At 56.8% G+C, this 21,470-nt stretch overlaps 1 protein-coding gene across 1 annotated transcript in view; it reads left to right on the top strand.

Annotated features, from left to right (window-relative positions):
- Positions 1–308: 308 nt before the first annotated feature.
- SYT6 (synaptotagmin 6) overlaps positions 309–21,470 on the top strand; it is a 50,340-nt gene continuing 29,178 nt past the window's right edge. Inside the window, exons 1-3 of the mRNA XM_070396776.1 lie at positions 309–471; positions 11,021–11,348; positions 12,763–13,321. Coding sequence (XP_070252877.1) covers positions 309–471; positions 11,021–11,348; positions 12,763–13,321 — 1,050 coding nt within the window. The remainder of the gene's footprint in view (positions 472–11,020; positions 11,349–12,762; positions 13,322–21,470) is intronic.

Raw genomic sequence — 21,470 nt, 5'->3', positions numbered from 1 at the left:
CCGGCCCTCTCCGGGGCCTTGCAACCTCCAGGGTGCGGGACAACCGGGTGCCATCTCCTGGAGCCCGCCGGGGCTCAGGCGGGTCCCCAAGTGTAGAGGGGGCGGCCGAGAGGCGCCAGACGTGCCAGCTGCCGCGGGATGGGCGCGGGATGCCACGTGAGGGGCGGAGACCCTGCGGGGAGTGATTAAAAGCCCCAGGGAGCTGCAGGGGCCGCTGCCGGGAGGGTCTTCTTGGGGCCGCCTGCCCCGCCCCAGCCCGGCCGGGCGCGCGATCCCGCGGCTGCACCGAGGGCCTGGGTGTCCCGGGCATGAGCGGGGCGTGGGGGGTCGAGCGGGCTCGGTGCCAGGCGGCGCTCGCGGTCCTGGCCTCGCTGTGCCGGGCCCGGCCGCCCCCTGTCGGGCTGGACGTGCAGACTTGTCGGAGCTTCGAGCTACAGACCCCAGAGCGGAGTCCGAGCGCGGCCGACGCAGGTAACGCGAAACCCGAGGCCCCTCCTTTCCTGGATCGTCACCCTAACTGTCCACCCTCCCGGTTCCCAACCCTCTGGCCCCGGGAGCACGGGACCGAGAGAGAACTCAGGCTCCAGATCCTGGATTCGCAGTCAGTCTCCGCCAGTGCCCTGGCCCGTGGCCCGCAAGGCAGGCGGCGCGGCGCCAAGGGGCCCCGGGAGGAGACGACCCCCTCCCCGCTCCCGTGTGACCCCGCGGGGACCCCGTGGAAAGCTGGGCCCCCGCGATGCGGCGCCCTTTGGAGCCTCAGTTTCCCTTCCGTCCCTGCGCTCGCCCTGGGGGCGATCGCCAGGGGAGGGGTCTGTGCGGGGAGCAGACCGCGGACATCCCGGCTGAGGACCTAACTCGTCTCCTCGGGAGGTCGCGGTCCCAGGGCCCGCCTGTCGGTCTGTCCGTCCGTTTGTCTGCTCTCTGGGGGAGCGCGGCCCGAGCCCCCTGGGTCTCCCGGGGAGAAACTTGGGTCTGAGGCCGGCACGCGGTCTTTGTGTCCCGGCGTCTCGGCGGCGAGCGGCTCCCCGCGCCTCCGCTGGGGGGCGGGGTGGGAGGTGTCGCAGCGTCCTCCCCCGCCGCCTATAACTCGCTCCCGCGGCCGCCCTGACTCACTCGGACTCGGGGCCGGGGCGCGACGGAGCCGGTGCCTCCCGCCGACTTTGCCAAGCGGGCGCCTCCCGCCCGAACGGCGCGGACCCTGCGCCCGGCGCAGCCCGGTGGCCGCCGAGCCCGGCCCGGAGCCCACGCCGAGGCGAGCCCGCCCGAGCCGGTGAGTCCGCGCTCGGGCCCCGCGGGGTCAGGGCCGGGGCGGCAGCGTCTCCCCGGAGTCGCGCCCTGGCGGCGGGAGCGCGGGAGGTGGGCAGGTGGTGGCTGGCGGGCCCCGGAGCCTCGCGGCCACGCCGCCCGCCGCAGCCGAGCCTCTTTGTCCCGACACCGACGTCGGGAGGGAGGCAGGGGTCGCGGCCCCCCGTAGGGGAGGAGCTGGGCGCGCGAGGCCTCGTAGAATGCGGGGTGGGGGTGGGGAGGTCCCCTTCGCTCCGCAGACTCCAGCCCTCCCTGTCCCCCACCCTGACCCCAGTGGCGCGGGGCCGGGGGTGCGCGGAGATTGCTCGGTGCCAGCGGCGCAGGAAAGGGAGGAAGGGGCTGCGAGAGGCGGGAATTTCGTCTCCTCGTACTTCTCCCGGGACCACCCGAGACCTGAGCGGCGATTGGCCGCGGGCCCAGGGTCCTGTCTTCACTTGAGGTTAAAGGTCAGGCCTATCGGTAGGTCCTGGGTTAGGAGCGGCCCCTGGGGTCGGGGAGAGGTCGGAGTAGGGGCCTCGGGGATCCTGTGTGTGAGGGTCTGTGTCCAGCCCGCGGGGGGGTGGGGGGGGCCCACGTCCGATCAGCGTGCGCCTTGGCGATGTCTAATCGAGGGGTTCACTGCGACAGCCGGAGGGACTCGGGTTAGACATGAGGAACTTTAGAGGGTGGTGGGTGATAGAGGTGGGAGGCTTGGTTCTCCCTCTTGAAGAATCTCAGACTACGTTAGACCTGGCCAGTGCTATTAGACTTTGGTTCTCCGGTGCCATCACCTCCTACACCACCCAACTCCCCATCCATACCCACCGGATGCACAATTTCCCCCAGTCAGGGAGGCTCTTCCTGCCTGCCTCTGGCTTGCTTCCATCCTTCCTCCAATGATGCACCCCCGTGGGGCCCTCAAACCCTAAAGGGGATAATACAAGGTGGGGGCACACCTGTCGGGTTCCATCTGGAATGGAGGCGACCCCTCCTGTCTGTCCAGGGCAGAGATGCTGGGGCGGGGGTAGCTGTGTGTCTGTGTGTGTGTGTGGGGGGTACATCTTGATACCGGGAGGCTCTGGTGTTCTGACTAGAGGGAAAAACCCTGTCATCTGGAATGACAGGTACCTGACCACCAGGCTGAGGGTGAGAGAAGGCTGAACAGCGCGAGCCAGCGGGCCCAGATGAACCAGTATGTCTTCCCCGCAGGCTGCTCCAGAAAGCGAGTTTGAGTTGCAGCCCTCGGGGACTTTAACTTTCCCTGCTGAGTCACAAGCCTCAGGAACCCTGGGGACCAAGCTGGGGGGCTGAAAGGGATGGGGGAGGCAGCAGGGGGTCCTGGATCACAGCAAAAGAAAGAGGTTGAGAGATGCTTTGGGATCGTGCCCTTTAGGTGAGCACAGGGTCTGGGGAGATGCTGTAGCATTCAGGGCCAGACCTCCGGGGAGCCCCCCTCCCAGCCTGCTCCCTGCATCCCAGAGCCACTGCCTGGGTCCAGATTCTCCATCAGAGAAGGCTGTGTGTTTTGTTTTCTCCATTTGCAGTTACATGAAAAATGCAAGTGGCTAGCGCATGCCCAGTCCACTTTATCATTGTATGTTTCTCCTGCTCTAAGTCCCTATCTCGCGGGGTTTCTAGTAACACCCTGAGATGCAACAATTGCGATTCAGACTCTACTATCATTTACCGGGACCTATTCTAAGCCAGCGTCTGTGCTAGGAACTGCACAGGAAATCTCAACCAGACCCCGACTTGGAAACACCTCGACGCAAACTGTCCCAGCTAAAAGCAAGTTCCCCTTTTCTTTAAAAGCTCTAAAGGCAAAGGGTCTGCTTCCTCCTTGATACACGCCTCCTACCCCCCGCCCCCCACCACCAGGGGACACGGCAGACAATCTCCATCTTTCAACTTTTTCCATAGGCCAAGTTTTAAAGCGTTGGGTGTGGGTGGCATGGGCTCTGGACTGGAGGTAGCAAGCAGAGGTTTGGAGGTGTTCCAGAAAATGCAGGGGCCTGTGGGGGAGACCCCGAGCTGCCTGCCCCGTCTCGGCTGGCAGCCAGAAATGGTTATTCCCTTGCTCACCTATGGCCATGAGATGTATGTGATGGTTGTTCACTTCTCTAATGACCCTGGAGATGTACTTTGATTCAGCCACCGGCTTTGAAGTCGGCTGTTTGCAGCACAGATAATATTGTCCCTGCTTGTGATGGCACATTAAATGCACAGCGTGTCATCCACACACAGAAGTCCTGTTTCTGTTCTCATCAGCCCCTCCCTCCCTCCTTGCTGGGAGGAAGGCCTTCTGCAGGCTTTGCCTTCCTTTGAGAATCCTGGCATGCGCACCTGCCTGGTGGTCTGCTCATCCTCTGGTGTGCCTTGAAGCTTCAGGATTCTAGAACCAGGCTCCAGCATGCTGGAGTAGTAGAGCCTTGGACGTACCGTTCTAGAAGTTCTCTTCTCCCGACTGGGGGCATCAAGAGAGCGGGAGGTGGATCCAGAATGCTCCATCCCTCCGAGCTCTGTACAAAAGACGTGTTCTCTTCTAACTGGTGTAGTGTCTCTCTGTGCTCCCTGCCCACAGAGTTGGGCTGCAGATAACATGTGGCTGCAGATGATGAGGACGAAGATGGAGGCGCGGGATCAGGCCAGGCTTCTGGAGGGTCTGTGGGGCTGTCTGGAGTGGAGGATGAAAGGGGGAAGGAAAGGCCCCCCGAGCTTGGTGGCACCCCTGCTGATCCTGCTTAAAAAAAGCGGACTCTCAGGACTGAAGGCCTGGGCCACACGTAGGAGCTGAAGTCAGGGGGGCCCCTCATCCCTCCCTTCTCTCTATTGCGGATCTGTTTTTCTTGCTCTACATGGGCCCAGGCAGACCTTTCCCCTGATGAGTTGCAGGTATAAACAGGAAGAGCGGGGTGGAGGGTAAAGAATCTTCTGGCTCTCTGTCTGCCCCCGCCCCCCATCACCCCAGCCTTGATCTCCACATTCAGAGGGACCACATGCCCTGACCAACCAGGCAGAAAGGTCCAGTCCCCATCTGCCAAAATAACACTAAGAACTGCTAAATGAATGCCAATACTCTGCGGGCTGTAGCACTCATCAGCCCCGTCTTACCGCTGCAGCCCTTAATGAAGGTGGACGCGCGGCCAGTCAGAAAGCTTGGTGCGGCCGTAATTAGCCCAGCACTGTCTCTCCCCATCACGGCCTTTTCGGGAGCATTAATTCCTTTTCTGTTTGGACTCCGCTAATTATCCCCATCGGTACTTTGGCCTGGATCTCTGAAAGCAGGAGAGAAAACAAAGTCTCTCCGCTCCCCCTCCTGCTAACCCGGAATTTTAATTACACCAGGTTCTCCTAATAAATTTACAAGCCTCGGCAGAGCTCATTATGAATGGATCACATCCGTGCGCCTCGGAACGGAAGAGCCCCCCCCCCCGCCCCCCAGGTATTCCTCAGGTACATCTCGGCAGTGAGACTTTCCAGGGGCCGTAGGTTATTTGCCCGGTGGCTGGTGGGTAACCCGCAGTGTCTGCACGTCCCAGGGAAGAAAGGATGGGGGATGAGGAGGTTGGCCATAAGCCTGGTCTCCAGGTTCTGCCCAGGTTTGCAGGGTCAGGTCATAGAGTAGAGGATGACCTCCACCCTCTCCTGATTATAACGAAGAGATGCTGCCCCAGTTACTCTGCCCAGCCCTCAGCTGGACAGCTCTTCAGCTCAGCCTCCAGCTCCCTCGGAGGCCTGGCTCAGGAGCCTGGACTCGGGCATCAGAAAGTCCCAGGTTCAATTCCCAGTTTTTCCACTTAATGCGATGTTCTCTTGAACAAATTACTTAGTGAACGTCTCTAAACTTAATTGACTTGTCTTTGAGAGGTGAATACTAATTTCTTAAAGGAGGCTTTAAAGATAAAGTGAGATCATGTAAGGGGGTACAGTGCTGACCCCATAGAAGTAAGTAACAAATAACATGACTGGTATTGATATTGGAATAATAATGCCCAGAGGCGTTTCCAGTCCCAGACCAGGCCCTCTTCCTCCCAGGCTTGAGCCTCTGTGGTTTTTGCTTTACAGCTCTGGGTCTCTGGGTCACATTGTCTCTGTCATCTGCGTCTGAATGACAGCCCCTCGCCCTGCAGCCTTCTCCAGATTTGAGGGGAGCAGGGAAAATGGCCCTTTCTTTTCACTTCCTCTCCCCAGTTTATCTTTTCAATTACAATCTGTTAACGAAAATGCCTGTTACTGTTGCAAAATGGATTTTCCTGACATGGAAGCCCATTGGAAAAATGGGGACAAAAGCAAGCGATAAGAGCCACAGATGGATCCTAACACTCTGGGTGGAGAGAGGGCGGCGGCACCGGGGCTCTGTCTTTGGAGAAAGAAGTGTCAGTTGTGGAGATAAGAAAGCCCTGGTTGCTAATTAATAACCCAGCATTTCCTGGCGAGAGAGGGAGGCCAGGAGCCATCACCCGTGCCAGACAGCCTCACTTAAGGTGACAGGCAGGTCCTTCAGGAAGATCTCAACTTCCCGGGACAGAAGAGGGGCCTGAGGGTCCCTCAGACACTCCGCCTCTGGGCTGGTGTCCCCCTCCTCTGCTCCGAGGGCCCAGCTGTGGGTCCATTCCGTACGCAGTAAATGATTATCCTCCACCAAAAAAAGCAAAGCATGAAGAACAATAACAGTGTACATTTGGGCCGCTGTGCTGAAAGTCTTCGTTTCTTTAATATTCACAGTGAGTCTGTGAAGTAGGGATAATAAGAATCCCCATGAACTAAAAGAAGAGACCAAGGTTTGGTGAAGTTAAGTAACTTGTTCAAGGTCACACCATCGGACATGTGGGTGGACATGCCCTGTGGTCATTCTGGCACTGGTGCTCCCCGAGATGTCCTCCCGTGTCTGAGCCCCAGTGAGACCCACTTCCCCAGCCGGGCCTAGAAGCCAGGCGCCCTCGCCCAGTGCCAGGTCCCTGGTGTGTTCCCCACGCCTCGTTCCAGAGCTCTTTGCTGCTGGGTAATTGGCCAGAATGGTTTCCCAGAGCAGGTGCCTGTGGAATCCGGCTCCTCTGATGCCCAATGAAGATGTTTCATGCCTGATATTGAGCAAAGGACTGCTTCCCTCCAGTTTCCAAGAAAAGTGTTGCGAAAGCGTCGCACAATCTCAGTTGTTGACTTTTCTTTATGATTTTCCTTTGGAGCTCACGCTGCCCACCAGCTGGCTGGTGAGGGCAACAACAGAACAACGGGGCAAGGAGCAGGCACATGAGTAGTGACTGAGAGACTTGCAGACGTGAGAGATTTCCCGCGGTGCCCATATGTCTTGAGCCAGAGAGAGACCTGGCTGTGTATGAAATACAGTATTTCTGCTAGTAAGTTTGTTCCTGGTTGATAATGATAAAGTTAAAGCTATCTCTGTTTATTGGAGTTCATGGCTTACAAGTGTTCTGCCAACAAAATAAATTTCACAATGAGGGGATATTTAAAGCCTGACTGGGTGGAAGCAGGTACTTCCAATAAAAAAAGCTGCCCGGCCAGCATGGCTTAGTGGTTGAGCGTTGACCTATAAACCAGGAGGCCACAGTTTGATTCCCAGTCAGGGCACATGCTTGGGGTTGCGGGCTTGCTCTCCAGTGTGGGGCCTGCAGGAGGCAGCCGATCAGTGATTCTCTCTCATCACTGATGTTTCTATCTCTCTCTCCCTCTCCCTTCTTCTCAGAAATCAATAAAAATATATATTTTTTAAAATAGCTAATATTTATTATGTTGCTTACTACCTTCCAGGCACTGTCCTCAGCATTTCTGATATACTTTTGGTCTCACTGAAATCTCACAATGCCCCTATGAGGTAGATACTATCATTATACCCATTGTACAGATGAGGAAACTGAGGCTGAGAGAGATTAAGTAGCTTGTGAAAGTCACACAGTTTAAAGCCAGTGGAGATGGACATTGAATGAGCCCAATCTGAGCTCCTTTCTCTCCAGGCTGAAGGGGAAATAAAGAAGGAAGATGGGGGAAGAATACCAATATTTAGGAAGTATTTTCTCTTTCCAGGGCTGTGACAAGGGCTTTTGCCCTAATGAGAGGGCTGCCTCTGCCTTGTCATGAAGCTGTGCCTGGTATCCATATGAAGTGCACTGGGTCAGGACTCAAATGGTGGCTGAGCTGCCCATCAAATCTTATCTGCCTCACGGGGCTGTGGTTCCAACAAGACACGGGTGGGGAAAAGGCTCTGAAGGCTACCTGTGCACCTGTGAGGGCAACACGTCCTGGCCCATTGGCCCCAGCAGGCAGGGTAGAAAGGCACATAGCTTAAGTCAGCGGTCGCCAACGGGTGATCTGTGAGGTACGAAAGGTTGGCGACCGCTGGTTAGGTGATCTGGGCCTCTGCACGGTCCTCAGGCCTCGGAGAGCCTACCCTTTCCAGCCTCGATGCACCTTTCACCAGGCTAAGTGGGCTGGCTGAGTTCAAGGCCATATGCAGTGGTTTGAAGGGGGCTAAGTCCTGTACAATTATCCCCTGCCCTGGCCTAATTCTGCTGTTCCCGGCCTTGCTCACCTCCTTGCATCCCCTGTGAGGGTGAACCCCCTCAGCAGCAGGACCCGGTTCTCCTCACAGTGCCTGCCTGGGAGGCGTCCAGGGAGAAGATCCGGTGGGCAGAGGAAGGCCTCCTGGTCTTACATAACCAGCACTGAGCGCTGGGTGCTGATTCCCAGGAATCCATACCCCTGCCTCCCTTAATCACAGCTTCGAGGGAACAACAGCAGGGGGCCACGCGGAGAAGCGTTCAAAATAGCAACCACACGGAGGAAGAATTGATTCCCTCGGCCCGCCCCCTGCCCCACCTCTCTCTTCATTTAGGAATTCAGTATTTTGTCAGGCTGAGCATTTAAATGCATGCTATGCTCTCTGGACCCCTCTACCTCTCCCCCTTCCTCATTAAAATTCGAATTACTACCACAGCAAGTCAGATATATGATCAAAAGAAAGCCAAGTCCTAGAAATACCTTTTGTTTTAAGATGACTCACTGCAGAGAGGCAGCCAGCACAGCTGTAACAGAGAGCAGAGGTCAAGGGTCCCGAGCTGGCAGATACTTAGGAGGAGGACGCATCTGTCGGGGGTTGCTCTCGAGCACCCCAGGGGCTGAGGGCCTAAGGAAACAGTGTGTTTATCTGTCCTCATGATATATACCACACATCAACAGAGAGAACTGCAGAGCCGGAGAGCCTGGGTCGTATCTCAGCGCCACCACTCAGGCTGTGTGGCTCTGGGCAGTCAATTCAGTCCTCTGTGCCTCAGTTTCCTCATCTGCAAAATGTGGATGATAGCCAGGCCCATTTCCCTGGAGAGTATGAGTAATACACATAAAAAGTGCTTTGTACTTTGGACATGGCAATGTTCGATAACTTGACCTAAATACAATAATAAAATGCCATCATTTCTATTACTATCGACTTGTATGCATGTTAAGGTTTTTATGTCTTCTTTTCTTAACTGATTGATTTTAGAGAGAGAAGAAGGGAGAGGGAGAGAGAGAAACATTGATGCGAGAGAGGATCATCGATCGGCTGCCTCCCATACACACCCCAACCAGGGATCGCACTGGGGACTGAGCCCACAACCTGGGCATGTGCCCTGGCTGAGAATTGAACCGGCAATCTCTCAGTGCACGGGACAACACTCAACCAATTGAGCCACGCTGGCCAGAGCTTGATGTCTTATTATTAAGATAGTAAATACATATTAGAACAAGCTGATACTTCTTCTCTTGTGCCCCCTGGATGCATGCAACACCCCATTAGAGACCTCAGTCTCTGGGGAAGGACTGACCCAGCTCCTCTGGCCCAGAGCGGCTCCATTGTCTCTGTGCAGGGGCCTGGGGGTTGGTGCAGGTGGCTGAGGACTTGAGGGTTCTCTGCTGTGACTCCCTATTCATAACATGGTAGCTGGTCAAGGCCAGTACCCTAAGCCAGGGAGTCGGAAGGCAGTGCTGGTTCCCCGGAGAGGGTGGCTGGTGTCCTCGCCTCCTTGTCAGGCCCTTCTGGATGGGGGGCCGCTTTCCCTGGGGCCTGCATGCTGTGAGAGTACTCTGGGTCCCCCCCAGGAGGGACCTGGCATCTCTGTACTCCAAGCAGAGCTTAGCACCTGGCCCAAGGCAGATGCTCAGCGAAGTTGGTTGAAGAGATAATTACAGCTCCTTTATGTGCCATTCATTCATTCACTCATTTATTCTCATGGGCCAGTTTCTGTGCGAGGCCCTGAGTCAGACGAATATAAAAAAACACAGGGTTCCAGTAGCCGACAGCTTAATCAGGGACAAACAGGCTGGGATGGTGGAAAGAGCCCTAGGCTGCGCGATGGACATCTGGACCCTGGTCCAGGCTCTGTGTCTGACCTGTGACCCCAGGCTAGTCCCTTCTCTAGACCACTCCTCCCACCTGCAGCAGCACAGCCTGGCCTCGATACTTGTAGGGTTGTTTCTCACCTTCATAAGATTCTTAAGGCATCAGAACAAGATCATCCCGGGGCTGCAAACTCACAGGCCTGCTGCAGGGGCCAGGCAGGGAACAGGGAGTAGAACTGGTGCGGACACACCCCTCCAAATGTTCCCATCAGGCATGAGTGCAAGGCTAGGTACCAAGTCATCTGTCCTTTGCCAGAGTAGCAAAAAGTCTGGTGGTGATGGCGGTGGAATCTCAGTCTTCCAATCATCATGCCAGCATACAAGACTTCCCTGCTGGCCTGTCCACAGGTGACCTTTGTGCACACCTGTCCGGGGAACCATTGCTTCAGAGCCTCTGACCTTTCTTCTCAGAGTCAGAAGAGGCCTTGGGCTCAAGAGGCCTTTCCTACAGGTGGGATGAGAGGTCTGCTCAATCATTTCTCCCAGAGGGAGGCATCTGCACAGCTCCCTGGGGATAAGGGCCATCCTACTGGGGGCAGGGGTGGGCTGGGGGCGGGGCAGTGAGCGCCCACCCCTGAACCAAGCACAACATTCAAAAGTACCAGTTTCACAGCAGAGCTCTCAAATAGCCACAGGAATGGGGCAAAAAGAAGAGACAGTTATAGGGATCGTTTGTGTTTAGCTTTGAAATAAACTGTGTGCCTCGGATTTCAATTTAATACAAGTCTTTATGGAGCCTACTACGCGCAGAGTTCTGAGTATAGAAGTATTAGACCTAATCTCGGCCCTCAAAGCGATAATGCAGGATTTCATTCATTGCAAGTCAAATCAATAACTACTTACTGAGCTCCCGCTCTGGGCTCCGTGGGGGAAGGGGGAGGGAAGAGGGGGAGGTCTGGAGCCTCCGATCTCCAAGGCCGCTCAGCCTGTTGAGGAAGAGAGCTGTGCCCGAAAATGACCCTGCCATACGCCCGGCCATCGTAACAGCTCTAATCGAAATTCAAACGGCATCCGAATGTGAATGCTTCACGAATCTGCACATTTGCTTAGGCTGTTACTGAAATTACTTTCCCTTCCCCGTGCACAAGCCAACAAGCATCAGGTGCTCCCCAAGCTGGCCGTGGGGGGAGGGGGAGCTGTAACATCAGACGCAGGTGAAGGCCAGTGGACTGTGGAGCGTCAACCCTGAAGCCATGTCCCCTCCGCCCGGGCAGCGTTCTCACGACCATTCTTTTCTCTTCTTCCGTCTTTGTCCCTTGTGTGTGCTCCCTCTCCCATCGCCCTGCCCGTTCTCCCGCCTCCGTCTGCCTGTCCCTCCCTGCCTGGCGCACGCCGAGGGCAGGCACCTCTGTCGGCCTCCTCGCAGTTGTAGTTATCGTGTGTGGCGTGGCCCTGGTGGCAGTTTTTCTCTTTCTCTTTTGGAAGCTGTGCTGGACGCCCCGGAGGAATAAGGAGACCTCCAGTCCCTCTTCTGCTAAGGTCCCCGGCTCCAGAGGCGCCATGGCGGACAAGCTGAAGGACCCCAGCACCCTGGGCTTCCTGGAGGCGGCCGTGAAGATCAGCCACACGTCCCCAGACATCCCTGCCGAGGTGCAGATGTCGGTCAGAGAGCACATCGTGCGTCACACGCGGCTGCAGCGACAGACCACAGAGCCAGCGTCATCCACCAGGTGAGGGGGGCCCTCCCTGCCCTCACCCCACACCCCCACATTCTCATATTCAATAAAGAGACTCTGCGAGGGGCAGAGGCCAGAGATAATAAGTGAACTATGATTGGAGAACATTTCAGAGGATTGCTCCATGGTGGGTGATCAGCTGGGAGGTGGCACCAGCAAAGTCCTCAGGAAAGGGGAACCCCGGGTGGGTGCTGTGCGTGTGGTGTGCAGGGGGGGTGTGCGGGTGGGAGGTACTGGGTGTTTGGAGGGAAGGAAAGACATCAGGCAGAGGGAAGAGAATATGCCAAGGCCAAGAGGCATGAATGTTCATGGGCGTCTAGGGATATGTCAACGGAGCCGTGGAGCTGGAGTCTGCAGTGCCTGGGAGGTAGGGCAAGAGCGTTTTGAGGAGAATTTCTTGGTAGCCCCTGGCAGGGTTCCCCACACGACAGCGTTTATATACATGGCATTCTTTAACGGAACAACCAAAACCAACAACCGCCACATAATCACAAAAATCTGTTCTAATCCAGAAACACTTTTAACAGAAGTGATGCGTGCAGGCATGAGGCATTGTGTTTCTTCACAACGCAGGGCTCTGTGGGTTCCTGGTCCTGCAGTGTCTCCCTCAGCTTCCAGGGGACCAGCCGGAAGGAAGGAGGCCTGGTCTCCAGGCTGGAGGGCTGGAATGAAAGGGCTGGGGTCATGTTGACAGAGTTCAGCGTATGGCCTAGAGCAAGCCTCTCTTTTCCCCACTGTAAAACAGAGCTAATGACTCCGGGGTGGCTGTGCGGAGCCCCTGAAAGAATCCCTTTGATAGTGACATGTCCCTTAGCATTCCCTGGCCCTGTTCTAACAAGTACTCTGTATGTATGAATTCATTTCATTCTCACAGCAACCCTATGCAATTGCTCCTCTTATTACCCTCATTTTATAGCAAAGAGAAGTGAAATAACTGGCCCAAGGTCGCATAGCGAGACGGTGGCAGAGCCAAGATGAACTTTTCCAGCCGGGCTGTAAAGCCCAGTAATGTTAACTATGGTGATGGGGTCGTGGTAGAGGGACAGCCACCAGCCACCTCCAGGACAGGAAAGGCTGGCCCTCCTCGTCAGGGATCTCATGGTTTAATGTGGGAACTGGAGGCATGTCTACTAGGAAAGAAACCTAGAAAGCAGGACGGTGGCAGAAAAGCAGGGAGAATGAGAATGCAAGCAGTGGCTCATATTTACTGGGCTTACTACATACCAGGCCCCATTGCAACTACTTCACATATATTAAGATGTACCGCACACACAGTGTGTGCAGAGGGAAAGGGGGCCCCCACCGCGGGGAGGATGAGCCAGGGCCACAGGGGGCAAGGGGGTGCCTGCCTACATCCCCTCCCCCTGAGCTCTGACCGTGCCCTCTGCCCGCTCCCGCCCTCCGCCAGGCACACGTCCTTCAAGCGCCACCTGCCCCGGCAGATGCACGTCTCCAGCGTGGACTATGGCCACGAGCTGCCGCCGGCCGCAGAGCAGCCCACCAGCATCGGCCGCATCAAGCCCGAGCTGTACAAGCAGAAGTCGGTGGATGGGGACGACGCCAAGTCCGAGGCCGCCAAGAGCTGCGGGAAGATCAACTTCAGCCTGCGCTACGACTACGAGGCGGAGACCCTGATCGTGCGCATCCTGAAGGCCTTCGACCTCCCCGCCAAGGACTTCTGCGGCAGCTCGGACCCTTACGTCAAGATCTACCTCCTGCCCGACCGCAAGTGCAAGCAGCAGACGCGGGTGCACCGCAAGACCCTGAACCCCACCTTCGACGAGCACTTCCACTTCCCCGTGCCCTACGAGGAGCTGGCCGACCGCAAGCTGCACCTCAGTGTCTTCGACTTCGACCGCTTCTCCCGCCACGACATGATCGGGGAGGTGATCCTGGACAACCTCTTTGAGGCCTCCGACCTGTCCCGGGAAACCTCCATCTGGAAGGACATCCAGTACGCCACGAGCGTGAGTACAGCCCCGCCCCCGGCTCCTCGAGGATCCCCAGTTCTAGGTGGAGTGGGACGTGTCCCAGCCCCCTCGCCCTGGGGACAGGTGGGCCTTGAACTTCAGGATGTGAAGAGGGACTTGGAAATTGACCAGTGGCCCCGCCTACCCAGAGGGAGTCCTTGCACTCGCCCCGTGTTGGTGAGAAGGGAAGGGAATGTTTATCTAGTGCTTCTGATCACAAGTTCTAGGCAATTCTCTCTACCTGCTGGGCCTCAGGTATCCCACCTGTGGGATAACGGCATATGTCTCTCTGACCCTGGGTAAGGAATGGGCCAGGCCCACAGACTGAATCAAAGGCAACCAAGAACAGGCTACGTTAGTTAGGATGAGCCAGGTTATGCCCCAGCAACAAACAATCTTAGGATCTGGTGACTTAAAGCAGCGATTTTCAACCGCTGGGCCGCGAGAATTTTTAAAACATGCAATACCTGTCTATTTAGTCAGGGGCACTGACCTCTTTTCCCTTAGCTGTCAAATAAAAAAATGACAAGAGCCAACACAATAGCCATCTGGTATAAATGATCGAAAATTATCCTATTTTTTTGTCAGATGGACAAAAACATATTTGTTGGGCGTGCCGCAGAATTTTAGTCACTAGTGTATGTGTGATGAGATGAAAAAGATCGAAAATGGCTGGCTTGAAGCGTTAGTTCTCATTCATGGTACCCGTGTTCTGCAGCCTGGCCCGGGCTGTGCTCTACCTTGTTACCCAGGGATCCAAGCCCACAGCTCCCTCTCCACACGTGCTCCCAGGACCATGTCAGGAGGAGGGGGAGGTGGCAAACTGTGACTGTCTCTCAAAGCTTCCACGCAGAAGTGACACATGTCACTTCCACTCACATTTCATCAGCCAAAGCAAGACACAGGCGGCTCCTAATGTCAAGGGGGCTGGGCACAGCCACCCTACCGTGTGCCCAGGGGAACCGGGTGTTCTTAGTGACCACACAGCAGAGCCCCTTCTCGTAGGCACTGCCTGCCAGGCCAGGCTGGGAGGGGGCGCGTGTGTCGGGGGGGCAGGGGTGGCCTCAAAGGGCACCTGGCTAAGCCCCACATGGGAGAGAGTGGCTGGGCTGTTCACACTCAACTGGAACTAACCCAGAGGATTCCAGGGGCTGAGGCTCAGTTCGCTTTTAAGAGGAGGGAGGGCAGCTCCGGCACAGAACTGGAGAGGCCACACCCCGGCTCTTCGGTCTGGTGTAGACGGAATGCTGCAGGCTCTGGGTGCTGAGGAAGCGGTGTGATTGCTCCTGCGGGTCGGTGGTGTGTCTACCGAAGCCTCCCAGGCCGCCCAGAGCCCAGCAGGGTGCTCCCACATGGCAGCGATGGCCCCTCGTCTGGTGTCTTGGGTGCTAACTGCTTGACTGTCTCCCAGATCTTCCTCTGGGGCAGGAGGGACCCCACTCAGTCTGCGGGCCCTCCCTTTGGACAGTCAATACCCGACATCTCTGTGTTGAACTTGTAAGGGGAGGGGCTGGGGAAGCCAGCCCTGCTCTGGTGAGAAAGGGCAAGCACCTGGGTGTGTTCTAAGAGCTGGAGCAGCTTGCTGGGCCCCGTTTCTGTGCCGGGGCATTGTCTCTGGGACACCCCATTCTCATAGCTGGTGCTGACTTTGACCTCCCTTCCCTTACTTTCCTGAAATGTCACCCCCAAGAACAGCACCCAGAGCAGGGCGGGCAGACGGGGCGGGCGCCACAGCAGCTCTGCCCCCTCAATCACTCGGAAGTTCACATGGGGTGCGGCTCTTCCCTGGTGGTCTCCTAAGGCGGCGGCTTCATTATGGTGACTGTGCAGGTAGAGACAGGCAGCTCATCCTCCCCACACTGTGGCTGTGACCCAGGGGCTCAGAGAGGGAGACGCGAGGCCAGCCCTCCAAGGAGCTCCCTTCTAACCAGAGTGCTCCCTCTCCTGGGACTTCAGCTCCGGGCCTGAGTGCAGGCCCCAGTCCTGGAGGAGGCCGTCCGCCCCAGCACACCCGCACCTGGATAAGTCCTAGGCCCTAGAACTGGTGGCGGTCCCTGCTCTCACCCCATTCCCTTCCGCAGCCCGGCTTCAGAAAAAGGCAGAGCGTCCAAAAGGTGCTGGACGAATCAGCGGCATCCCTATCACGCCCATCAGTACCTGACAGTCCCCCTCCACCTCCTCCGGCAGAACACTGTGCCAGGCCCTGGGGGCTGGGGGCTGGGACAGACGACGGCCTCTGTACCCCACAGAAATGCAGAATCCAAATACAGAGACAGGAACTGTCCATGCGGCAGCTAGTGATGCGCAGTAGCAAATACTATACACTGTGCAAGGTTGGATCTGAGAATCTGCACAGCAGGAAAGTTTTCCCAGATGATGGGGATTAAGCTTGGTGGGGAGGGACTTGATAGGCAAAGAGGAAGGGGAAGCATTCTAGCCAGGAGCAGAGGGGGTCCAGGAGCAGAGGGGGTCCAGGAGCAGAGGGGGCCAGGAGCAGAGGGGGTCCAGGAGCAGAGGGGGTCCAGGAGCAGAGGGGGCCAGGAGCAGAGGGGGTCCAGGAGCAGAGGGGGTCCAGGAGCAGAGGGGGTCCAGGAGCAGAGGGGCCGGGAGCAGAGGGGCCGGGAGCAGAGGGGGTCCAGGAGCAGAGGGGCCCCAGGAGCAGAGGGGGCCCAGGAGCAGAGGGGGCCCAGGAGCAGAGGGGCCCCAGGAGCAGAGGGGGCCCAGGAGCAGAGGGGATCCAGGAGCAGAGGGGCCCCAGGAGCAGAGGGGCCAGGAGCTGAGGGGGTCCAGGAGCTGAGGGGGCCCAGGAGCAGAGGGGGCCCAGGAGCAGAGGGGATCCAGGAGCAGAGGGCGCCCAGGAGCAGAGGGGCCAGGAGCTGAGGGGGTCCAGGAGCTGAGGGGGCCCAGGAGCAGAGGGGGCCCAGGAGCAGAGGGGCCCCAGGAGCAGAGGGCGCCCAGGAGCAGAGGGGATTCAGGAGCAGAGGGGGCCCAGGAGCAGAGGGGGCCCAGACCCGGGAGTCTCCGATGCTGAGGAGCCAGTGGCCAGGCTCACACATCCTTCTACCTGAGCTGGAGGTCCTGCCTAGGTGAGGCCCTTGGGGACCCCTCCTGCAGGCAAAGCACCAGGCAGAGGAGAGGGAAGGGAAATAAGAAGGCTGGTGCTTTTATCCGTCTCTGGGGGGACTTTTTGTTTTGTTCGATTTTTGGTGCTGACTCTAAGTTGTAATTATTTTGAGGCCAGAGAAGCCCAGGCCACAGTTCCCAGGAATGATGGACGCTCGGTGCATGTGAAGTCCTGCGGCCCCGCGCGGTGGGGGTGGAGCCGAGGAGCGCAGCCAGCTCCTGCCCGCCAGTTCCCTTCCTAGAGCTGCATTTTGGCCCTGAGCTCAGAACTCCCGCAGCTCCTGTGCCCGCAGGCTGGTCCCTGAACACAGACATTCCTGCCTCTAGCCTTCCCTCACAAGGTCCTTCCGCCGCGCCCGCCCCCCCCCCCCCCCCGCCGTGGGGCAGGCCCTTCCCCCACCTCTCTATCTGGCCCGATGCAACCGCCTTTACAGCATCCCTGGAGTCCACCGTCACTCCTCTGGGTTAACTCTGTCTGTATCCCTCAGTTACACCCCGAATCGTATTCTGTCTTGCCAAGTGCTCCCAGTGGCACAGCTCGGGAATGGCTGTGTCCCACATTTGGCCTTCTCCTGGAGTGTCCCTTGGGGCTCAGCATGTCATCAGGAACTCAGCACCTTCTTGTTGAATGACCAATGGCTTAGTTACCTCAATCACAACTATGGACAGATGCGCCTTGACTGACCATGGGATTATGTCTCAAGAAACCCATTGTAAGTTGAAAATATAGTGACTCAACATGCATGTAATACACCTCACCCACCAAACATCACATCCTAGCCAAGCCCACCTGACACATGCTCAGAACTCATGAGCCTACAGCTGGGCACAGAGCATCCAACACAGTTAACACACTGTACTGTGCCGGTGGGTTTCCCTCGTGATCGTGTGGCTGGCTAGGAGCTGAGGCTCCCTGCTGCTCGCCAGCATCATGAGAACATCAGACCACAGATTGCCAGCCCAGGGGAAGACCAGAATTTGACATTCAAAGTTCGGTTTCTACTGAATATGCAGCTTTGACACCATCATAAAGTCAAACCGTTGAAAGTCGGGGACCGTCTGTATTGGTGCAAAGGGGAGGATTATTAAAGAGGCAGTGGCGTTGGGTTCAGGCAACCTGGGAGGGCTTCCTGGAGAAGGCAGCCATTTGGAAAATGGGTGGAGCTGGGGTTGGTGGGGAGACCCAGCCTGTGTTCCTTCAGGTGTGGTTCAGGCAGATGGTTTGTGTCCAAAGCAGCAAAGAGATGAACCAGTGGGATCAGGTTGTCTGCACTGAAGTGGGGGGTCAGTGACCTACAGGCTGAGTGGAAGGAGAGGGGGCTCTGGAGGGTTCTCTGAGGACACACGGATCCATGAATGCCGTCCCCTTATTGCTCCCCCTGCTTGTATCAGAGAATCAGCTCCAGCCCTGGCCGGCGGGCCCATGTGGGGCCCTGTTTGCCCCCCCTCCCCACCCCCCCAGCACTCGGGTGGTTTGCAGTAGCCAAGCCTGGAGCATTGGTGGTGTTTCCCACAACCACTGAGCGTGGAGCTTCAAGGCTAGTGAAGGGGGTGTGCGGCAGAGGAGTCCAGCTCTGTTCATTGCAAACCTTAAGCCAATTGCCTCACCACCCCCAGGTTGTTCCGGAGGGAAGCCTAGGCATCAATAGAAGCCTAGCTGCTATCCCCCTCCAGGCTGCAGGGCGAGAAGTAAGGGAACCAATCACGCCAGGGCAGTGGGAGGCCTCTACTGCCCCATCCCATCAAGAGGAATTGAGGGAGTTCGTTAAATCCACCCCGTCCCCAGCAGGGCTGCCCCGATGCCCCCGGTCCTGCCTGGCTTGGCTAAGGTCCCGGATGGTCTCCTGGGCTTTCCCAGCGCCTTGCCACGCTTCTCCCCACCCAGAACTTTGATTGGCTGAAGTCACCCTGCTCTTCCCTCCCCCTCCCTTCTGCTCCCACTCTCATTATTTCTGCATAAAGCTGTAGATTTATCATTATAACAGAGCCACCGTCACCGGGTTTGCTAACATCTCTGTAATCTTGTACTTATTGCTACCGAGGCCTCAGGCCTCAGTGCGCACACTATTCCTGTAGCTATTCCAGGTGGCGGGGAGGGGAGGGAGGGTGAAGGCTATAATTGGGGCCATAAATATGTGTTGTGCTTGGTGCTAATGGACTCGGCCATCTTCCTGCCTTACCAGGTCCCCGCCAGGTCAGAGTGAGCATGTGTGTTTGTGTATACACGTGTGTGTGTCTACACACAACATGTGTGTGCATGTGTGTGCAAAGAGCTCAGGCTTTGGTGCCAAACAAACTCGTGTTGCATTCCAGCTTCTGCCCTTTTTAGCCTGCAGACCTTGGGGACATTATCTAAACTGCCTCGGTTTCCACATCCACAAAATGGGGATGATTATAATGGTGTGGAGCTCATAGTGGTATTATAAGCAGGAAATTAAATAAAACACACAAGCAAGATGCCTAGGAGAACGCTGTCCCGGAGCAGCCTCCTGAGCCCTTCTCACCTTGCCTTTCTTTCTAGCTCGGCCTGTGGGGCACTGACCACTCCCACGCCTGACCCCCCACTTTGGTCCAGACCACCTGTTCTGACTGGTCGTTGGCTATTATTACTCCTATTTTATTTTATTTCCTAGCTATACCACGTGCTCCTGTGTGACCTTGGGAAAGTGACTTGCCCTCTCTGGGCTGTGGTTTCTCAGTGGGAAACCAGCTGCGATGTGCTGAGATGTGCTGAGTTTGTGGATTTCTCCCACAGAGAAGTGCTCGGCTCCCTCATCGTCACAGAGCGGAGGTGCCCCGTCCCTGGAGTGCGGTCTCCACAGGAGAAACTTAACCCCCAAGATAACAGGCCACTGAGCAGAATTTCAGACCCACCACCTCCCTTGAATGCCAGGAGGAATCAGGCCTTTCCTTCAGCTCCTGGGAAATGTGCTCTAGGAGGTTCTCCTGCCCCAGGGACGGCTGCTCCAACAGGCTGTCTCCCTCCTTCCCCACGTGGCATAGCCTACACCTGGGCTGAGTCCGCTCCCCACCTGCTGCCTTTGCTGGGGATATGCCGGTTAGTACTTGAGCACCTAGTACAGCGGTTCTCAACCTGTGGGTCGCGACCCCTTTGGGGGTCAAACGACCCTTTCACAGGGGTCGCCTAAGACCATCGGAAAACACATATATAATTACATATTGTTTTTGTGATTAGTCACTATGCTTTAATTATGTTCAGTTTGTAACAATGAAAATACATCCTGCATATCAGATATTTACATTACAATTCATAACAGTAGCAACATTACAGTTATGAAGTAGCAACGAAAATAATTTTATGGTTGGGGGTCACCACAACATGAGGAGCTGTATTAAAGGGTCGTGGCATTAGGAAGGTTGAGAACCACTGGCCTAGTAGGAGCCAAGAGCACAACCAGCTTTATCACATGTCACCCTCACACAATCCTTATTACCATCCCCTGCATAGAAATAGAGAGACGAAGGCTGTAGGCGACAGGGTTCACCCAGTCACCCAGAGAGAGCGGCAGGAGCCAAGATCTGACCCAGTTCCTCCGCAGAGCACAGCTCTCGCACGCCCGAGGGGTGTGGTGACTCTGCTCCTGAAACTGGGCAGCCCGTCCAGGGATCCACCCCAAGACCGTTAGGCTCTCTCATTTCTCTCTGGGGCAGCTCTGGTGCTGACACTGGATTCCTCTGCCACTTCCCCAGTATTCTTCCTGTGGGCATTGACCTTGACATGCTTTCATTCAACAAACCCGCACTGAGTGTGGGCTCTGTGCTGCTCAGGTGCTTCGCTGAGCACCCGTAGAGCTGGGCTGTGGAAACAGTGGCCAAGAGTGAACCCTCCACCGAGTGCCCAGGCCACGGGGACCGCAGAGCGTGCCCAGTGGCCCCCAAACCCCTGAGCCCCTCACACACAGTTGGGGACAGACCAGCTCAGGAAGCTTACTGCCAAGTCACCAGCTGCTGCGCGACAAGCCACGTGCAGAAGTGGAGAGACGGAGAAAAGAAAGCAGGGTCGGGTGCGATTTGTCTAAAACAATTTCTAGGAAAGGAAAGTTCCAGGCCTGCCTTTGGCGGCAGGGGAGGTGGAGAGTATAAAAGAGGCTCCGAGGGGAGAGTGAGTTTCTCTAGTTCCTTGGGGTGGGGGAAGGGTCTAGAAAGAACTCTCGAGTAAGACAGGCTTTCTTGTCTGCATGCAGCACTATTTGTGGGGTAATTGCTCTCTGTTTTCCTTGGATTGGGGGAAGGATCTAGAAAGAACTTCTCGCACGTAAGACAGGCTTTCTTTTCTGCACGCAGCAGCTATTTGTGGTGTAATTGCTACGTACCAGGAATACAAGGACTTCAACCCCAGTCCTGCCCCTCAGGCCTCCCAGTCTAGTTGGGGGGTGGGGTGGGCAGAGAATCAGCTCTGCCCTCCTGGGGAGAGAGTAAAGATGAAAGGGGAGGTAAAGGGGCAGGCGAGGTTCATGAGACGCCACAATCATAAGTTTAAAAGGTTCACTGTAGCTGATGTTCTATCCAGCCTCAGTATCCCTGGAAACCCGCCTTCAATTCCTGAGTGTTCGGACTCTTGCAGGCAGCACCAAGTGGGGATGGAAGTAGACAGGGAGAGCTTTCCAGAAGGGGCCTGCAGTGCGGGTCAGGGTCACACAGAAGCCCCGGGATGTGTGAAGGGAGCAAGGCTGGGCCTGGGTTCCCCTCCCGGACCCATGAAGACTGCTCCCCAAGCTGGTCAGCCAGAGCTGCTCTGAATAATGTATGAAGTTGGCCAGCCCTGCCGTCAGCGGCCTGGCCCCAAGCGAGCCCTGGCTGTGCCCTCCCCGCTGCCTGGCCCGCCGCCCGATCAGAAGCCGCCTGGGGCTGCCCAGCGGAAGCTGCCTCTGGCCCGCTTGTCTCGGCTAATATTCCTTTACCACCTCACTCCCTCAGGCCTCATTCTCTGGAATACCCAGCTTTCCTCCTCCAGTTCCGTTCCAGTGGGTGGGAATGTCCATCAAGCCCCCGCTATTTACCC

Source organism: Myotis yumanensis, unplaced genomic scaffold (assembly GCF_028538775.1).
Source record: "Myotis yumanensis isolate MYYU_CA2020_CCGP unplaced genomic scaffold, mMyoYum1.0.hap1 SCAF_17, whole genome shotgun sequence".
Taxonomy (NCBI): domain Eukaryota; kingdom Metazoa; phylum Chordata; class Mammalia; order Chiroptera; family Vespertilionidae; genus Myotis; species Myotis yumanensis.
Note: the sequence above shows the minus strand (reverse complement) of the source record. Positions and strands in the feature narration are given on the sequence as shown.